Genomic DNA, 15,569 nt, shown 5'->3' on the forward strand with positions numbered 1-15,569 from the left:
GGCTGCATTTCAGAGGGTCACATTCAAAAGACAGAAAGAACACTGCATTCTCTCCATAACTCATTCCCCCGTGCAAGGTCATGGAGCTCTCTAAGCACCCTACAGCGTGTGCCGAGCCCTGAGCTGGATGCTGAACGGCTGAGCACAGAGGATGGTTGAGCTGGGAACACACAGTGCTTCTGCTGCTCAGGCCCTGAGAGCGCAGTGAATGCATCTGCAATTTGAACGCAGCCGGCATTTGATGCTCCTTGACGGTTTGCGCCGCCTTGGGCAGGAGACCGGGTTCCAGCAAGATGTCAAGCTGACAGGGTTGTCCCTGGCTCTGGTGATCATGGGGAGTTCAGCCTCTTGCAGTGGTGGTCAGGCGTTGCAGATGAGGGTCTCTGCTGGGCCCAGCCAGCAGGGGGAGCTTCCTATTTGCATAGTTTTGCCACCTCGGTTTGCAAACGTGGCTGCTTGAGGAGGCCGATGGCGATCTCTAGGTTGGTAAGAGTTTGCTCAGAAAAAAGTGCAGAGCAAATCCTAGAGAGCAGAGATGCTACCTCCAGGGCTGTGGGAGCACCTGACTATTCCACCAGCAGAGCCCACCTAGGCACCAGGGGAGGCATCAGGTACAATCTGTTGCTCCTCCCTCCTTGCTCAATGTCTCTCAGGGGGTCTCGGGGGGAACTCACCTCCCAGAAGCTGTCGGTTATTTCCTCTGTAGCCACCGCAGACTCATCGTAGGAGCCTGACATGGTTCCCGTTCCTCAGGCTTAATGCACGCGCTCAGCCGCTCTCCAGGAAGCACCAGACGTCATGCACTGGTCGGAGGAATGAGAAGGTTCAGCAGGGGAGAACGCATCGTTCAGAGCCCAGCCCTGCCAGCTGCTGCCAGACTTTGCCAAAGCCCATTATAGCCCCTGCTGAAAATTTTCCAGTAACAAAAGCCAATAGAAAACTGATCTCTACCTTTTTAAAAATATATAAATAAACCAACCCTGAAAATATTTGGTCTTGGGTAAAAATATTCAGGTTTTTTCCCTGAAAATTTCTAGTGAGACTCAACTTTTCCACACACACAACAAATTGGATTAAAAGTCCATTTTTCCATAAAAAACATGTTTAAAGGGAAAAGTCTAACTCTGCTTTTCCAAACCACACCCCACAGGAATCATTTTGCCCACAAGTGAAATGATCATTATGCAATAATTAGATTACAGTAACACACAGAAACCCTCACTGAGTTTGTGGTCCCGTTCTAATAGATCTCAGAGGAGAGAGGAGGAGGAGGAGGAGGTCACGATCATTACCCCATTTTACAGATGGACAAACTGTGGCACAGAGTGGGAAAGTGACTTGTCTAAGGTCACCCAGACAGCCAGGAAAGTCTTAGTCCAATGCTATCCAACTAGGCCACACTGCCTAGATATACTAGATGCTGTACACAAAGCAAAGTGATGGTCCCTGCCCCAAAGAGTTTACAATCCGAGAAGCCAAGTGACATATGAAGGATAGGGGAGAAGGGCGCAATCAAATAGAGACCAATTTTTAAGAATACATTTGTCATTTTTAGAAATAATTATGAAGAAAGATGGTGCCAGTTAATCCTGCCTGCCCTGCCAGCCATCATTAATTGGCTGGTTTCTCACAGGTATCAAGACCTAGAGAGAACTGAAAGAGGAGAGAATAGTGCCCTACAGATCGGTCAGGGAGGCTGTTCCATACATAAAAGATGGCCATTTCTAGTGGGGGTGGATTTTACAGCCACTTAACAGACTACAGCAACACTGCAGAAAAGTTGGGGTTTTGGGTGGGGGGGAGAGGGGAATGAAAAGCACTGCATCCAGTTGAAATGGAAAAGGGAGTTTTGCCAGGTAGGGTATAAGGCCCCAATTCAGCCAGGGCCAATGGTGAGCTTTGGAATGCTGAATTCATGATCCTAAAAATACCCATCTTTACTACACCATCTTTTCCTAGGATAGCCCTGAATCTGGCAGCCATGTACTGAAGAATCACAAAGCGCTCACTTGGCTTTTGTACACCAAAACCCCTCAGCATGTATTAAAGCAAAGACAAGACGTGCATGGACTGACAGAGATCAAAACAGCTGCTTGACTGGCTCAGCAGCCAGCTCTCTCCTCTGAACAGGTCAGAAAAGTCATTTCTTTCCACATCTCCAGCTTCGGACACAGCCCTACTCAAATTTAATTAGACTAGCAGGTGAAGGCTAGAACACTGGTTGAAACAATGTCCCTTATTTTGCAAGTTCCCAGGTCTTTGAAAGCTATGGGAATGCAGTAGCTTCCAGAGAGTCTAGCATAGTTCTTGTGTGTGTATATTGTGAAGTAAATAACCCTTTACATACCGGACTAAAATAAACCATAATAAGTAAGTCGGACTGGTACAAGTTCCATATTATACTGGTGCAGCCCACGTACACTAGGGGCGTGCACTAGGCTAGCTTCATTATATAGCCATAGAGACAGAACCTTTTAGGTCGCACTCCTATATTAAAGGGCTCCTCTCCTGCAATGGAAGAGGAATTTGTGTGTCTATCCTGGCCTCTCTGACACTGGTCTAGAAACAAGACCCTGCCCTGACCTTGGGATGAGTTCAGGGCCAGCTCAGCCCCCTTGCAGCCCTGCGTGTAAATCTTGCACATGCAGAGAGCAAGAGCTGGCCAGCTTGGTGTCTCGCTGCTGCTGTCACAGTCTCAGGTCACATGAATGGTTGAGCAATGTTATTAAAGTCAATATATTCTAAAATGGGAGGTGTCTGTACTAGAAACCACTGCAGAGGGATGGGATGGGATGGGATGAGGCGCCTCCGGAGCATGGCCTCCCCTGGTCCCAGATATGCCACCCTTCCCTTCTGCATTCAGATCCTGGCTGCATTTAAACAGAGGGAGAATAAAATCTGGCGAGAGAGATTTCGGAAGTGCTTGGAGGCTTCTTCATATCTCAGTGGGGGAGATAATGCCCACCGCCTAATGGCTTCCTCTGTCCTCCAGTACATTCAGATACCAGTAGCACTAGGTTATGTGCATCCCCTCCATCCATTATAACCACTCCATGCCACCCTCTGCACTGTACTTAAATCTGTACTCCCAAGAGGAGCCCTGCTCCATTCTAAGGGTTTGCTATCTGGAAAGACATCCCCATTGCAGATCCCGAATGATCTATGAATAGCCCACGCAAAGCTCCAGGCAACAAGGAGGAAATAACCCATGGACTGCTTAGCAGGAATCATCCCCTTACCCAGATTTCTTCATGCCCTGCTGCACATCCCTGCTGGACTGAGTGGCTCACGAGGGGAGGCTAGAGGAGGATAAGAGGCTGGATTACAGGTGGTGTTGGGGAGGTTGGGGGACAGGGGGAGACGAGTAACAGGCGATTCTCATCCTGATATTACAACCTAATCCCTTCTGATCTTCTGAAAAACGGCATCCCCGGAGAATCACGTGAGCTGGCCAAGCCACTTAACCCTTTGCCGCTTTGCTGAAGGAGGGAAGAGCTGGCATCAGAACAAGGCTGAGAGGCAGCCCTGGCCAGGGAATGCCCAGCTGGTGCCCAGCAGAACACTCATCTGCACCAGGTGCTTCCAAATGGAAGGTGGAACTGGAGAGGCTGTGAACTTGCCCATGGTCAGCTCTCTTGTACCTGTTCTCTATGGTGCCTCCTGCTGGGAGAAACTGGGAGTGGAGTGGCAGTGAACTCCCTCTAGAATAGTGTTGATACAGTTTATACAGCACAGAGGAGGACAACTAGCTTTTACAGGTCTGAACTATAGAGGGGGAAAAGAAGGTGAGGCATGCAGTGCCTTCGGGGTTCACCTTGGCCAGAGATGCAGCCTTAGAGAAGATTCCAGGATCTTTTGCTTCTCAGGCAGACTGTTTTTAGGAAACTTTTCCATGAAATCCCCCGAAAGCCTCATCAGCTATAACTAAAGCCTCGGAGCTGGGGTTGACCCCAACCCCTGGGTCTGAGATACCAGTGGTTTGAAATCTGGACCCAGATCCCAGTTTTCTAAAGGGCCAAAGCAAAGCCCCAGAACTCTGGGTACTGAAGGGACAGATCTGGACCCAAATTCTGCTGCTTGACAGTAGGCAGTTGTTTTGCCTGCACTCTTTCCAAACTAGTCAGGGAGCTCATGGTCTTGTCTCAGCAAAGCTTCCGCCTGGCAGCAGTGACCGGAAAGCCCTGCTGTTTGTGGATGCAGCACCAACTCTTGTTAGTTTGTTCTTAGCATGCTGACCTTCCCAATTAGCTGGTGGATTGTCTCCTCCAGGTGACTGTAACCCCTCGCCTCCTGAAGCCAGCCTCAGGGGCAGGCGAAGTGTCTCAGTGGAGTTAATTATTAACAGGGAGTGATCTTGCTCCTGGATTGTCTGCAGCACTTGGGCATGGGAAGCTCTCTGTGAAGGCTGGAAACCCCACCACAGGTAACAGGACATGCAACAGAATTCATCAGATGAATGTCTCTGGCCCTTAGATTGACTCTGGCAAAGGCTGAGCTGGAACTAGAATAGGGTTGTTACTCAAGATTCCAGGGTTCCTCTCTCAGGACTCTAGGAGAGAGTGTGATCTAGTGGGGTGAACTGCATTCTAGTTTCATCACTTTTCACTGGCTGACCTTGGCAAATCGCTTCCCCTCTCTGTGCTTTGTGGTGTTCCCTGTTTGTAAAACGAGGATTGTGGGTCTGGATTCTCCATTGTGCAGCGCTTTGAGATCGATGGACGGGAAGGGGCTACATTCTGTGCTATTTTATGTGCGTCTGTCCAGCCCTCTAGTCACATGGACGAACAGTGTAAAAAAAAAAATTAAAGCAACATTTCAGAGCAAGTGTGCAAATCCAATAACAAATTCCCCCAACGACTCCTGGCTCTTCCCCACCTCCAGCTACTCATCTCTCCTTCAGGAAAGCCAGGGGGGAACCAACAGGCCTTGTAACTTGACCTGCAGTCCCACAAACTCAGATTCTGGCAAACTGAAGCCTGAAGTAAATTCTGCAGCCAAGGAGCCCTCTCCAAATATGCCCTCTCCTCTGGCCCTTGCGATTAAACCATTGGGGCATTGCCCTGAATGCCCGGCAGAGAATGCCCTGAGGAACCCATGAGCCACACCTTTTAGGGATTTATGAGTGTAAATGAGCAGCTGGAAGGGAACAGGCAGCTACTGTGGCTTCTGGCGCCTTAACCCACAGGCTGCTGCACTGGGCGTTAGGGGAGGCCCAAGGGTTTGCAAGGTGCAACCTCATGTGCGCACCACAGCAATCCAGCCAAGCGGTGACCAGGGCCTATCTCGCTGTGCAGGGTCCCAGCAGCTGGGAGGGGAGGTAGCCAGCAGAGAGGCTGGTAAGAACTTGCTCTGTACCAAGGCTGAATATGATTCAGAGCTATACCCTGGTTGTGCTGTGAGAGAGACGGCAGCTTGGGAACAGGAGCTGAGGGGGCTTTTCCACTGGAAGGTGCAGCAGTGGGGACCATCGCTAGCCACAGCCCTCTGTGCTGAAAGGGTTACTGGAGCGATGCCTAAGCTCATCATTAAGAGGCGGAGTTCTAGGGCTCAGCGCAGTGGAACTAACAGAGCCTAGAAGGGATTTAGTGATATAACCAAGGAACCCACCAATCCTGCCCCGTGTTTTAGGGCTGGCTATAAATAAATGCATGACTCTGTCCCTCACATGCAGTCCAAGGGATGTATGTATGTATGCACATACACAATGTAACACAAAGTATACAGCATATACACAAAGCACACAGAAGACACAGATATACACTGTAACAAACAGCCACATGCATAGCAGTGGACAGCAATACAGAGTAATGCGCACATACACAACACATGCACAGAGCAATATGCACAAGCACAACACATACAACAACACAGAGAGACACATGCATACAGACAACATGCAGAATCTGCATAACACCAGAGCACCACACTCACAGTAACGCACACAGCTGTGTAAACACACACCCACAAAACCAAACTCATGTCACCACAATGTGTGCACATATATGCATACACACAAACACACACTGCATGCTCACATTCCCAAATATACATTGAAATATACATTCTCACAAATGTACATTCTACCCACAACTGTATGCACTCAGACCAACAGTGTTGTCTACACACAAACACACACATACAAATACTCCCTGACATATGTTGCCATGTGTGTTATTGTCCACTGCTGTCAGCTGCTTTGTTGTAGATCTTTATAGACAGAGACAGACAGACAGACACACACACACTTTGTTATGTATATTGATGTCAGTTGTTTTGTTGTGGGGCTGTGCACACACACACACATTCCCTGCTGTTTGTTGTGCTTGTTGCTGTCTGTTGGTTTTTGTGCTAAACCTTCCCCCCCCCACACCCTCTCCCTCAACCCCCCACGTGGCCTGCACTCCCAGCCCCATGCAGAACACTCACTCCCTTATCAAGTTCCCCCAGCTCCTAAGAGATCAGCAAGGCAATAAGATGAGGGGCTGAAAGGGAAAAAATTTGTGTGTTATCAAGCCAATTTTACACCCTATTGCACTGGGGTTAAAAAAACATCAAGGGGAGGAAACAAAACAGCTTCAGTGACACCTCTGCCTGTGACTCGAGTTTCTCTCCACCAGCCACAGAGAACGGGCAGGAGGAGGCGCTGTGTCAAAGGGGTGAATGTAGGAACGCTTGAGATCCTCGTGAAATTCTGCCTTTGCCACACTGCAGTGGTTAGCAGTGCCATGAAGGGAAGAATGGTGGTGTCCCCGTGCCTTAGACCCAGGCACACTGTAGCCCAGTGCTAGGGCATGGGGAGTGAGAGCAAGGTACCAGTGCAAACCCAGCCCAGGAGTATTCCTGCAATCATGCCAGAAGACCTGAGGTCTGGGAGAAGGAAAGGATACAACTGATCTGTTGGACTGGTGTTAAGTAGTTTTCTTTTGAAGAACTAAAACCAAAGCCCTGAAGGAAAGGGACTGGAATCCTGTGGGTGGAGACTGTTCTCTGGGCAGGGGCTGGCAAGTAAACCCCCTGGCTTATAGTGCGGGTGTGGTTACAACTTCACTGCAGTTGTGTTTAGGCTCACCTATTGGTTAATAAAGTGAAATTAATGCAAGAGACATGCAATCCTATGAACTCCACATAGATCCCTACTGAGCTTCTTTTTAAAAGAGAACCTGTTCAAGAAATATAGGGGTGGGTTAACTTTGGTGTACTGGCCACTCTGCCACATGGACAATTATTATTGCCTGCATTCCAGTAACACTCACAATGTGCCAGCTGCTGTCCACATGTCCCCCCACTCTTCACGTCCTGTCCAAAACACTTGAATGTTGCTGTGTGCTGCTGTGCTTCCCCCCAGAAGTGGCTACAAAATGCTGCATCACTCTGCACCTACTGTCCAAAACACTGGCAATTAGTTTTGTGTCACTGCAGGATTTTAGGTCATAGCAATAGTATGGTTATAGTGTCCAGAGCAAAGTGAACTATTACATAGAGTACCGCAGGGTTGTGAAGATGAACTGTTTGTACCTCTATAGCACTTTCCATCCAAGCACTTCCAAATTCAGCCTTAGTTCTCCTCCATACCCTATGAGGGAAGTGTCCTTATCCCCATTTTACAGATGGGAAAACTGAGACACAGACAGGGGACGCGTCAGGCAGAGGGTCAGCGGCACAGCCAGCAATGCAAGGCCTCTTCACTCCTAGAGCTTTAGCTGGAAGACCATCCCTCTCCTCTTTTTAGTAAGAGTGAATGAAGTGTATTACAGATGAGTCTGGCTGGAAACACCCCTGAGCTTTGGGAATGGCCAGATCCAGATCCTACCCAACTTCAGCTGCTCAGACCTACCTAGGCCAAATTCCTTCCTGGGATGAGCAGGGAGGGCTGTTGTTGATGAGAGGCTATGATGGAAAGCTGTGATAATGATACTGTACTTAGCTCTTATGCAGGCACTTATCCACGCGCTTTACACAGGTCAGTATCATTACCTGCATTTTACACCTGGGGAAACTGAGGCATGGAGAGGGGATGTGACTTGCCTAACGGAAGCCCAGGGCATACAGTACTTCGCAGTCCTGGGGTGACGGCCATAGTTTGTAGAACAGCAGCCAGAAGTCCTGTGAAGGCAGTGCCTGACTGTTGCGTGCAGATACGTGTCGCATGTAATGAGGATATTTGTTAAACAGGTTTCCATGGCATGCATGGCAGGCAGGGTTTTTTTTTAATCCATGTTAATTTATTTTCAGAGGTGTTGCCACCTGGTTTTGTGTCGCCACCGATGTTGTTTGAACGTGTCTTGTTATAAAGACAGGACATACAGTACTTCGCAGTCCTGGGGTGATGGTCATAGTGGGGTGACAGCCGTAGTTTGTAGAACAACAGCCAGGAGTTCTGTGAAGGCAGTGCCTGACCTGTTGCGTGCAGACACGTGTCGATGTAATGAGGATATTTGTTAAACAGGTTTCCATGGCATGCATGGCATGCAGGGTGTTTTTCAATTCATGTTAATTTATTTTCAGAGATGTTGCCGCCTGCTTCTGTGTCGCCACCGATGCCCTGAACGTGTCCTGTTATAAAGACAGGCCTGGGCAGAACAGCTGCTTTCAGAGCCTGACACCACCACTGTGGCTTGCTGCACTGTGTTGGATGGATGGCGACGAGAGGAGAACATGGGAATCCAGCAGGGTCCAGCAGCCCATGTTCTGTGTGATGATCTTGCAATGGGCTGTCTTCTCTTTCCACTATGGGAGTGAAAATGGCAGGTGTGGGGCAGGCGGGTAACTTTTCATTGCCTCAGTTACGTGATTGGAACCAGTTCTGACCTGCACCCCCCTCATTCCAGTCCTGGACTTTGCACACAGAGCTCTGTGAGTCCCCTCCAATCCCATCCTGCCCTGCAGTCTCTCTGCTGTTCCAGTTCTGGCAGCTCTGCCCGTGCACGATGATCATGCCATACCGCACCCTCTGCTGTTTTGATCCTTGGCCTTTAGACCCTGCTGCTGCTACTGCATCACAATCCTGACCTGTAGCATCCACTGCTCTCACTCCTGGGGCCACTAATTGCTCTGCAGTTGCTTGTTCCTGACCTGGAATGCCTGCTGCTATCCCAGTCTTGAGCCTTTGCACATACAAGTCTGTTAAACACCTGAGCAGCACCCCTTGCTACCAGGACCAGCTCTAGGCACCAGCAAACCAAGTACGTGCTTGGGGCGGCACAATTCCAGGGGCGGCACTTGCGCTCTCGGAGGTATTTTTGGTTTTGTTTTTTTGCTTTGGCAGTTGCACTCTGCTTATTTATTTATTTATTTATTTTGCTTGGGGTGGCAAAAAACCTAGAGCCGGCCCTGTTTGCTACTCCAGTCCTGGCCCCTTTTAAATCTCTGCCAATGCACCTCAGTCCTGACTTTCAGCAGCCCCTCACCAGACATGACAAACCCGTGAAAAACATGCAGAAATTGGGCTTGGTTTTGGCTTAATTGGCTTGTGAGTTGTTTGTTGGCTAGTTTTTGGCTTGTAGCTTGTTGCTTCTTTTTGTTTTTGATTGGCTCCCGGCAAGCAGGAAGGGGAGAGAGATTCAGGGGTGCACAGCATGCCCGCCACCATCCCAGAGTGCACGCTGGGGGGATCTGGCCACGTAGAGTGTTGGGGTTCTTAGGGACTGGCTTGCTTTGGCCTTGTTTTGAAATGGGATTAGCTTGATTTTTATCTTATTGTGAAAGTCATTTTTTGCTTATTGTGCTTATTTACCATGTGGAAGTTGGCAATTGTGCCCCTCACCAGTCCAGTCCAGGGCCTCTCCTTAGTGGCTGCCAGTCACGCCTCACTACAGCACACAGCGCAAGTTGCCAGAGAGGACTGCGCTGACTCATTGGCAGGCCCAGGGTTAATCTGCAGCCTGCATTTTAACGACTGCCCGTGGTGCACTTCCTTTAGCTGCCAGGTATCTGCAGTGCTTTGGAGCCCACAGGGACCAAGCCAACGCTGCTGACGCTGTTTGCAAATTGGCCAGTGCTGCCATGGGGAGATTTAGCCTTCCCTGGGATGCCTAGCTCTGAAACATGGCTTGAAGCAGCCCCAGAACAGGTACCAGGAGCAGTGCCATGTGACCAGGATGGCTGTCAGAAAAGCTTGTGCCCATCAAACCTTTGTACTGGAGGGATATCCTTGGGCTCCCCACAGCTCTGTCAATGCACCTCCAGCCTGACCTGCAGCCCCCCCTTGCTATGCCAGCCCTGCCCAGCAAGGAGGCAGAGTGGGAAGAAATGCCATGTTTGTGGCCAAGCGTTATCCACAGGAGCTGGCGATCAATGAACAGGTTAGCTCCCTCTGACTGCCCCATGCCATGTTGCTGAGCCAGCAAACAGCAGGCAGAGGGAGGGTGTCATTTTAGAAACCCTCTGAGTGGATTGGCTTGGTTAGCAATTGATCTCTGCAAGGAGACTCAGACCAGGTAAAAGGCTCGGAGAATCAGGCACAGAGGGGCCTGATGTAATAACTAGCTCCTGGCTGCACCTCTCTCTCTTGTCTTGTGCAGCACGGTTGGTCCAGGGTTTTTGTCTCTGAATTGTATTGCTGTTAATATGGCCATCTATTCCCCGGTCTGTGAATGTACACACACATGTATGCTATAAACCAGCCTTGTCTTCCTTGGAAATGCATTTCAGTGCCGAGCTGTCATCACAGTGTCTTGCTTCTTTCTCTAGCCCTGAGTCTGGGCTCTCCCTGAGTTACAGCGACTGTCCCTCTTCCGAGATGAGAAGGAAAGGCAACGCCGGCCGTGTGTCTGTTCAGTCTCAGGCTTCTCCATCCCTCCTCCACCAGGAGTCCTAAGCCCTGGTTACAGAGCAGCTTGCTTCCTTGTGCATTCAGTGCTGGGTTTCTCCAGTGGTGAGTTGAATGGTGAGTACCTGTTGCTGCTTCTCTGCAGCCTGCTTTCTCGCTCCCCATTTCCTCTTGCCCTCTGCCCAAATCAGTGGTCCCTGGGAGGCTGTGGCAGCCCCAGCTGTGCCAGCTGAGGTGCCATTGAGATACTAGAGGAAGTCCTGAGCAATGCCCCATTCGTGCAGCTCCGCTTGTTGGGTGTCAGCCTATTTCAGAGTCAACTGGCGCACGTGCCCTCCCCCCAAAACCCTAGCACTGTTGGCATTGATTGCATCCCAGGGGCCTGACCTTCCATCGCCCTGCCCCAGTTGCAGTCATTTACACCAGTGCAAAGGAGTGATTCAGTGCTGCCAGTCTGAGGTGGTACCACTCCCTTTGCACTGGTGCTGCCAGCACAGGGCACTGGAGAATCTGGCCCCTTCGCAGCAGAGAAGCCACAGACAGCACCTGAGCTCCCGTCGTACCTAGCCGTGGTCTCCCCAGTGCAGGGGGAAGCACGTTGGAGGTGAAGCTTATCTTACCACTGGCCAAGCGGTACCTGCTCTGCAGAGGGAGAGTGTCGGGCACTGGGGCTGCCAATGCAGCGCCTTTCCCCAGCACCAGGTCATTACAGAAACACCACAGGCAGCTGAGCAACAGCCCCCCTTCTTCCAAGCAGACATGAGTTATGGGGGCTGTTATCTGATACATCATATTTATTTTACAGTAGCACCTAGAGGCCCCAACTGAGCCCAGGCCCCACTGTGCTACGTGCTGTACAAACACCTAGGAAGAGACAGCCCCTGCTCCTACGAGCTTACAGCCTAGACAAAAACAGCAGAATTCTTCCCCCCATTTTACAGGTGGGGAGCTCAGGTCCAGAGAAACTAAGGGCCAGAGTTCTAAAGATATTTAGACACCTAAAGATGCAGGTCGGGCCCAAGAAGGAATTTCAAAAGAGCTTTGAAATCAGCGGGAGTTAGATGCCTAACCTGCATAGGCACTTTGAAAACCCCACGAGGCACCAGTCTAACCCTACTTCCCTCTGTAGACCTGGCCAAGGTCACACAGGGAATCTGTGCCAGAGCAAGGAAACCTTAGCCCCCGGCTAGTGCACTAACCACTGGGTCTTGCTACCATCCTTTTTGCTTGCTGACTAAGGCCTGAGCTGACCTGAGCTGCCATAAACTTTGCCCCACAATGGATCTCTGGCCAGTCCCTGCCTGAAGTTAATGGGGGTTTTGCCATTGCAATGCAGGCTGAGTGCATTCATGGTTCATTCTCTCCCTGCTCCCTCTGTTCTCCTCTGCGTTATTTTCTTCGGGAAGGAACACAGGAGGAGTTGTTCATTTGATGTGTTATCCTCCTTAGCGTCTGCACATTAGGTGCACGAGTTTCTCCCCTTTGGAACGATGCCCCAGTCAGCACCAATTTGCTGTGTGTTGCTTGCCGGGTGCAATCTTCATGGCAACGTGATTCAGCCGCAAGTGAGACAAGGGAGAGAGAAGCAGCAGGGCAGGAGAGGAAGAGGAGGAAGTGAGAGAGGCCAGGGGAATTGTGTGACTACACCCCTGCCTGCTACACTCAACATTAGCCCCTTTGCCAGCAGGAAGGAGTGAAGAAACAAAAGAGTGAGGAAACACAGAGAGGGAGAAGGGAAATGTACCAGGAGAGATGGGAAGGAACCAGGAGACAGACTAGCTATGCCTATACTGCAAGGCATGTATAGCTATACGCTGCAGGGAAAAGCAGGCTGTGTCCACAGTGCGGTGTGTAGTGACATGTGTCAGTGAAAGGCTCTGGTGGGGAGAGGCAGCGGGGAAAGGCTCCAGCAGCGGGGAGGCAGCAGAACCCTACAAGGCTGGGGAGGCTCAGCTCGGGTGAGTAAAAAGCCATGTAGGGTATATACCCACAGGCTTCAGGCATGTCTTTACTCATCTAAGCCTCACCACCAACACTGCTATTTATACCCAGGCTGGGGGCAGGGCCAGCGCTTCCATTAGGCGACCCTAGGTGGTTGCCTAGGGCGCCAGGATTCGGGGGGTGGCATTTTGTGTGTTCCCCACAGGGTGCACGGGAGCTTCCGGTTCCGCTCCCATCACGCCGCTGAAGGACCTTCTGCCGACGTGCTGCAGAAAACAGTGGCAGGCAATTGAGCAGCTCAATGACTGCCCCTGCGGCATTTCGGCGGAGGGTCCTTCTTCGGCGGCGCGATGGGAGTGGAACCAGAAGCTCCCGCATGCCCCACGGGGAGTGCACTAAATGCCGCCCCCCAAATTCTGCCTAGGGCACCAGATCTTTGTCTTCTAAGATCTAGTGACTCGCCCTTAATCCTAAACGTCGCCCCTCCCCACCGTTGACCCGTTTCCTATAGATGGTTATGTTTCCCCATTAGCCAAGCTGTACATACTGAGTCAAATCCACGCCTGGTGTAAGCCCATTAGAGCTGCACCAGGGATGAATTTGGCCCATTTAGCTTGATAGGGACAGATCCTTGGCTGGTGTGACTCAACAAAACTCCACTGACTTTAACAGAGCTACTATACCAATTTACATCAGCTGAGGACCTGGCCCTTAATCTCTGCTCATCATGATCCCTCCCCCACCCCCAGTTGGTTGCTCTTCTCTGAACTCACTTTCATCCTGGCTGGTATTGCAACTTGGTAACTGAACACAACATTACAGGGGCAGCCTCATCAGAGACATATACCAAGGAGCTACTTTGGCACCTTCTGTCCCCTGGTATGACACCTCTGCATATGCAGCCCACAGGAGCTCTGGAGTCCCTGTTGCCATGTTTCATTACAAGATCATGTCTAATACACTGTCCACTATCACCCCTACGTCTTCTTCAGCCTCTCTGCTCACAGGCTTCTCCCTCCTTCTTCGTCTCCTTTCTGTGTTCGTACAGCACCTGGCACAATGGGACCCCGATCCTGACCAGGGCCTTTGGGCACTACTGCTTCTATTTATCGCCCCACATTTTCCAAGCTGAACCTCACCATATTTCCTGCCTTTATTTATCTATTCTATCTCCTGCCATTATTGGTGCATGTATCTTCTCCCAGAGCCGCACCCCAGGGCCCGAAGCTGCAGTTGCTATTGCTATTATGCATATTATGGTAGCATCCAGAGGTCCCAGCCCAGATCAGGGCCCCATTGTGTTAGGTGCTGTAAATACACACAGTGAGAGACTGAAGAATTTACAGGCTAAAGAGACATGAAGAGTTGCCACTCCCACTTTACAGATGGGGAGCTGAGGCTCAGAGAGTCCAAGGCCGCAATGGGAGGCTGTAGAAGACCGGGGATCTGGGTGAAGGTTTGTTAGAAAGAAGGAGTCTGTGAGGAACCTGGCCTTATAGGAAAGGGATCTCTATGCAGAGGGAGCAGCACTTGTCTCAGGGTGGCCGTGAGAGCTGGCAGCTCTGTAAGGCGTCTCCGTTTCCAATCTCTATGAATTATTCATCCACAGACCACGCGGAGGATCAAGCAGAGCTGCCTTTATTCAAACCGACGGCCTGTGTTGCTGCGGTGGATGCGGCTTTGCAGGCTGCGTTCTCTGCCAGGGCAGCCTTGAGGGGAACACAGGCCGAGCGCTGTCAGGTCGCGGCGTGGCAGACATCACTCGAGGGGCGCTAGCATTCTTGCTGCCGCAGTGCTCGCTGTCGGTGGGGAGAGGTTTGTGGAAGGGCCTGTGCCCAAGCTGGTCTGTGGGGCTCCTGTGTGTGTGTGTGTGTGGGGGGGGAGGTGTTGGCACATACTCTCTAATGAGCCCCGTGCTTACCCAGGCACGGTAGCACCCAGCTTGCCATGGGCAGTGCATGGGTATCACAGCTCCCATGCTTGGATACAGCCTCTCCCTCCCGCTCAGAGCCCTCAAGGGGTAGCTCCCCAGCATAAGGAAGCCGGGGTGTGTGTGTGAATGGGCCTGGCACGCTCCACTCACAAGAGAGCAGCTCCATGCAGACACTTCACTTTGCATCCCTTCGCTGGTACAAAGCCTGGTGTGGGAATGGAGGGAGGGAAAAGATGGATTCCTCCAACTCAGATCCTGCAGCTGCCAGGGCCTGCCTGAGCCCTGACCTGGTGTGTACGCGAATGTGTGGACACACCAGCTTCCTCTCCTTGTGCAACTGCATTCAACTGCCCCAGGACCCTGCAGCAACCAGGGTATAGCAGGGGTGCAGGATCCACCGACCATATCCTTTCCCACCTGGGTAGCTCCCTTCACCCACACACAGCCTGGAATGCCCCCTGCAACTGGAGGTTCTTTGCTGGGGGTGTTTTCCTGCGGACAGGTTGTATGGCTGCTCTATCCCGGTGTTCCATGGCCAGAAGCACAAACATGGCCCCAAGGGGATGTGACAGCTATTGCTTGTCCCCCTCTGAACTTGCATCGCCCGTTCAGTGCTTTGCATCCATGCACCACAGCTGCTGCCAGCATTTTACAAGTGCTGGCTGCAATGCCTAGGATGGGGTCATCAAATTTAAAGGAACTGCCCCTTCTGCAAAGTGGTTTCACCTAGCTGTCCTGATTCCCTCTCACCACGAGGGAGGCCGGCAGCCAGGATCCCAGCTGGCAGGAGCTGGCGGACGGAACCCCAGACCGGCAGCGGGCTGAGCCGCTCAGCCCGCTGCTGGTCTGGGGTCCAGGCCACTGGCCCCACTCAGCCCACTCAGCCCAGATGGGGAGCAGGCTGAGCAGGGCCTGGGATCCTTGCCT

At 51.3% G+C, this 15,569-nt stretch overlaps 1 protein-coding gene across 4 annotated transcripts in view; it reads right to left on the reverse strand.

Annotated features, from left to right (window-relative positions):
- PACSIN1 (protein kinase C and casein kinase substrate in neurons 1) overlaps positions 1-15,569 on the reverse strand; it is a 53,576-nt gene that overhangs the window by 10,109 nt on the left and 27,898 nt on the right. For 3 of the 4 annotated variants that reach the window (XM_030561339.1, XM_030561341.1, XM_030561340.1), the window contains one exon: positions 675-803. The exons of the other annotated variant lie outside the window; for it this stretch is intronic. In XM_030561339.1, the coding sequence (XP_030417199.1) occupies positions 675-737 (63 nt within the window). In that variant the 5' untranslated portion in view covers positions 738-803. The remainder of the gene's footprint in view (positions 1-674; positions 804-15,569) is intronic. 4 annotated transcript variants of the gene reach the window in all.

Source organism: Gopherus evgoodei, chromosome 4, assembly GCF_007399415.2.
Source record: "Gopherus evgoodei ecotype Sinaloan lineage chromosome 4, rGopEvg1_v1.p, whole genome shotgun sequence".
NCBI lineage: Eukaryota > Metazoa > Chordata > Testudines > Testudinidae > Gopherus > Gopherus evgoodei.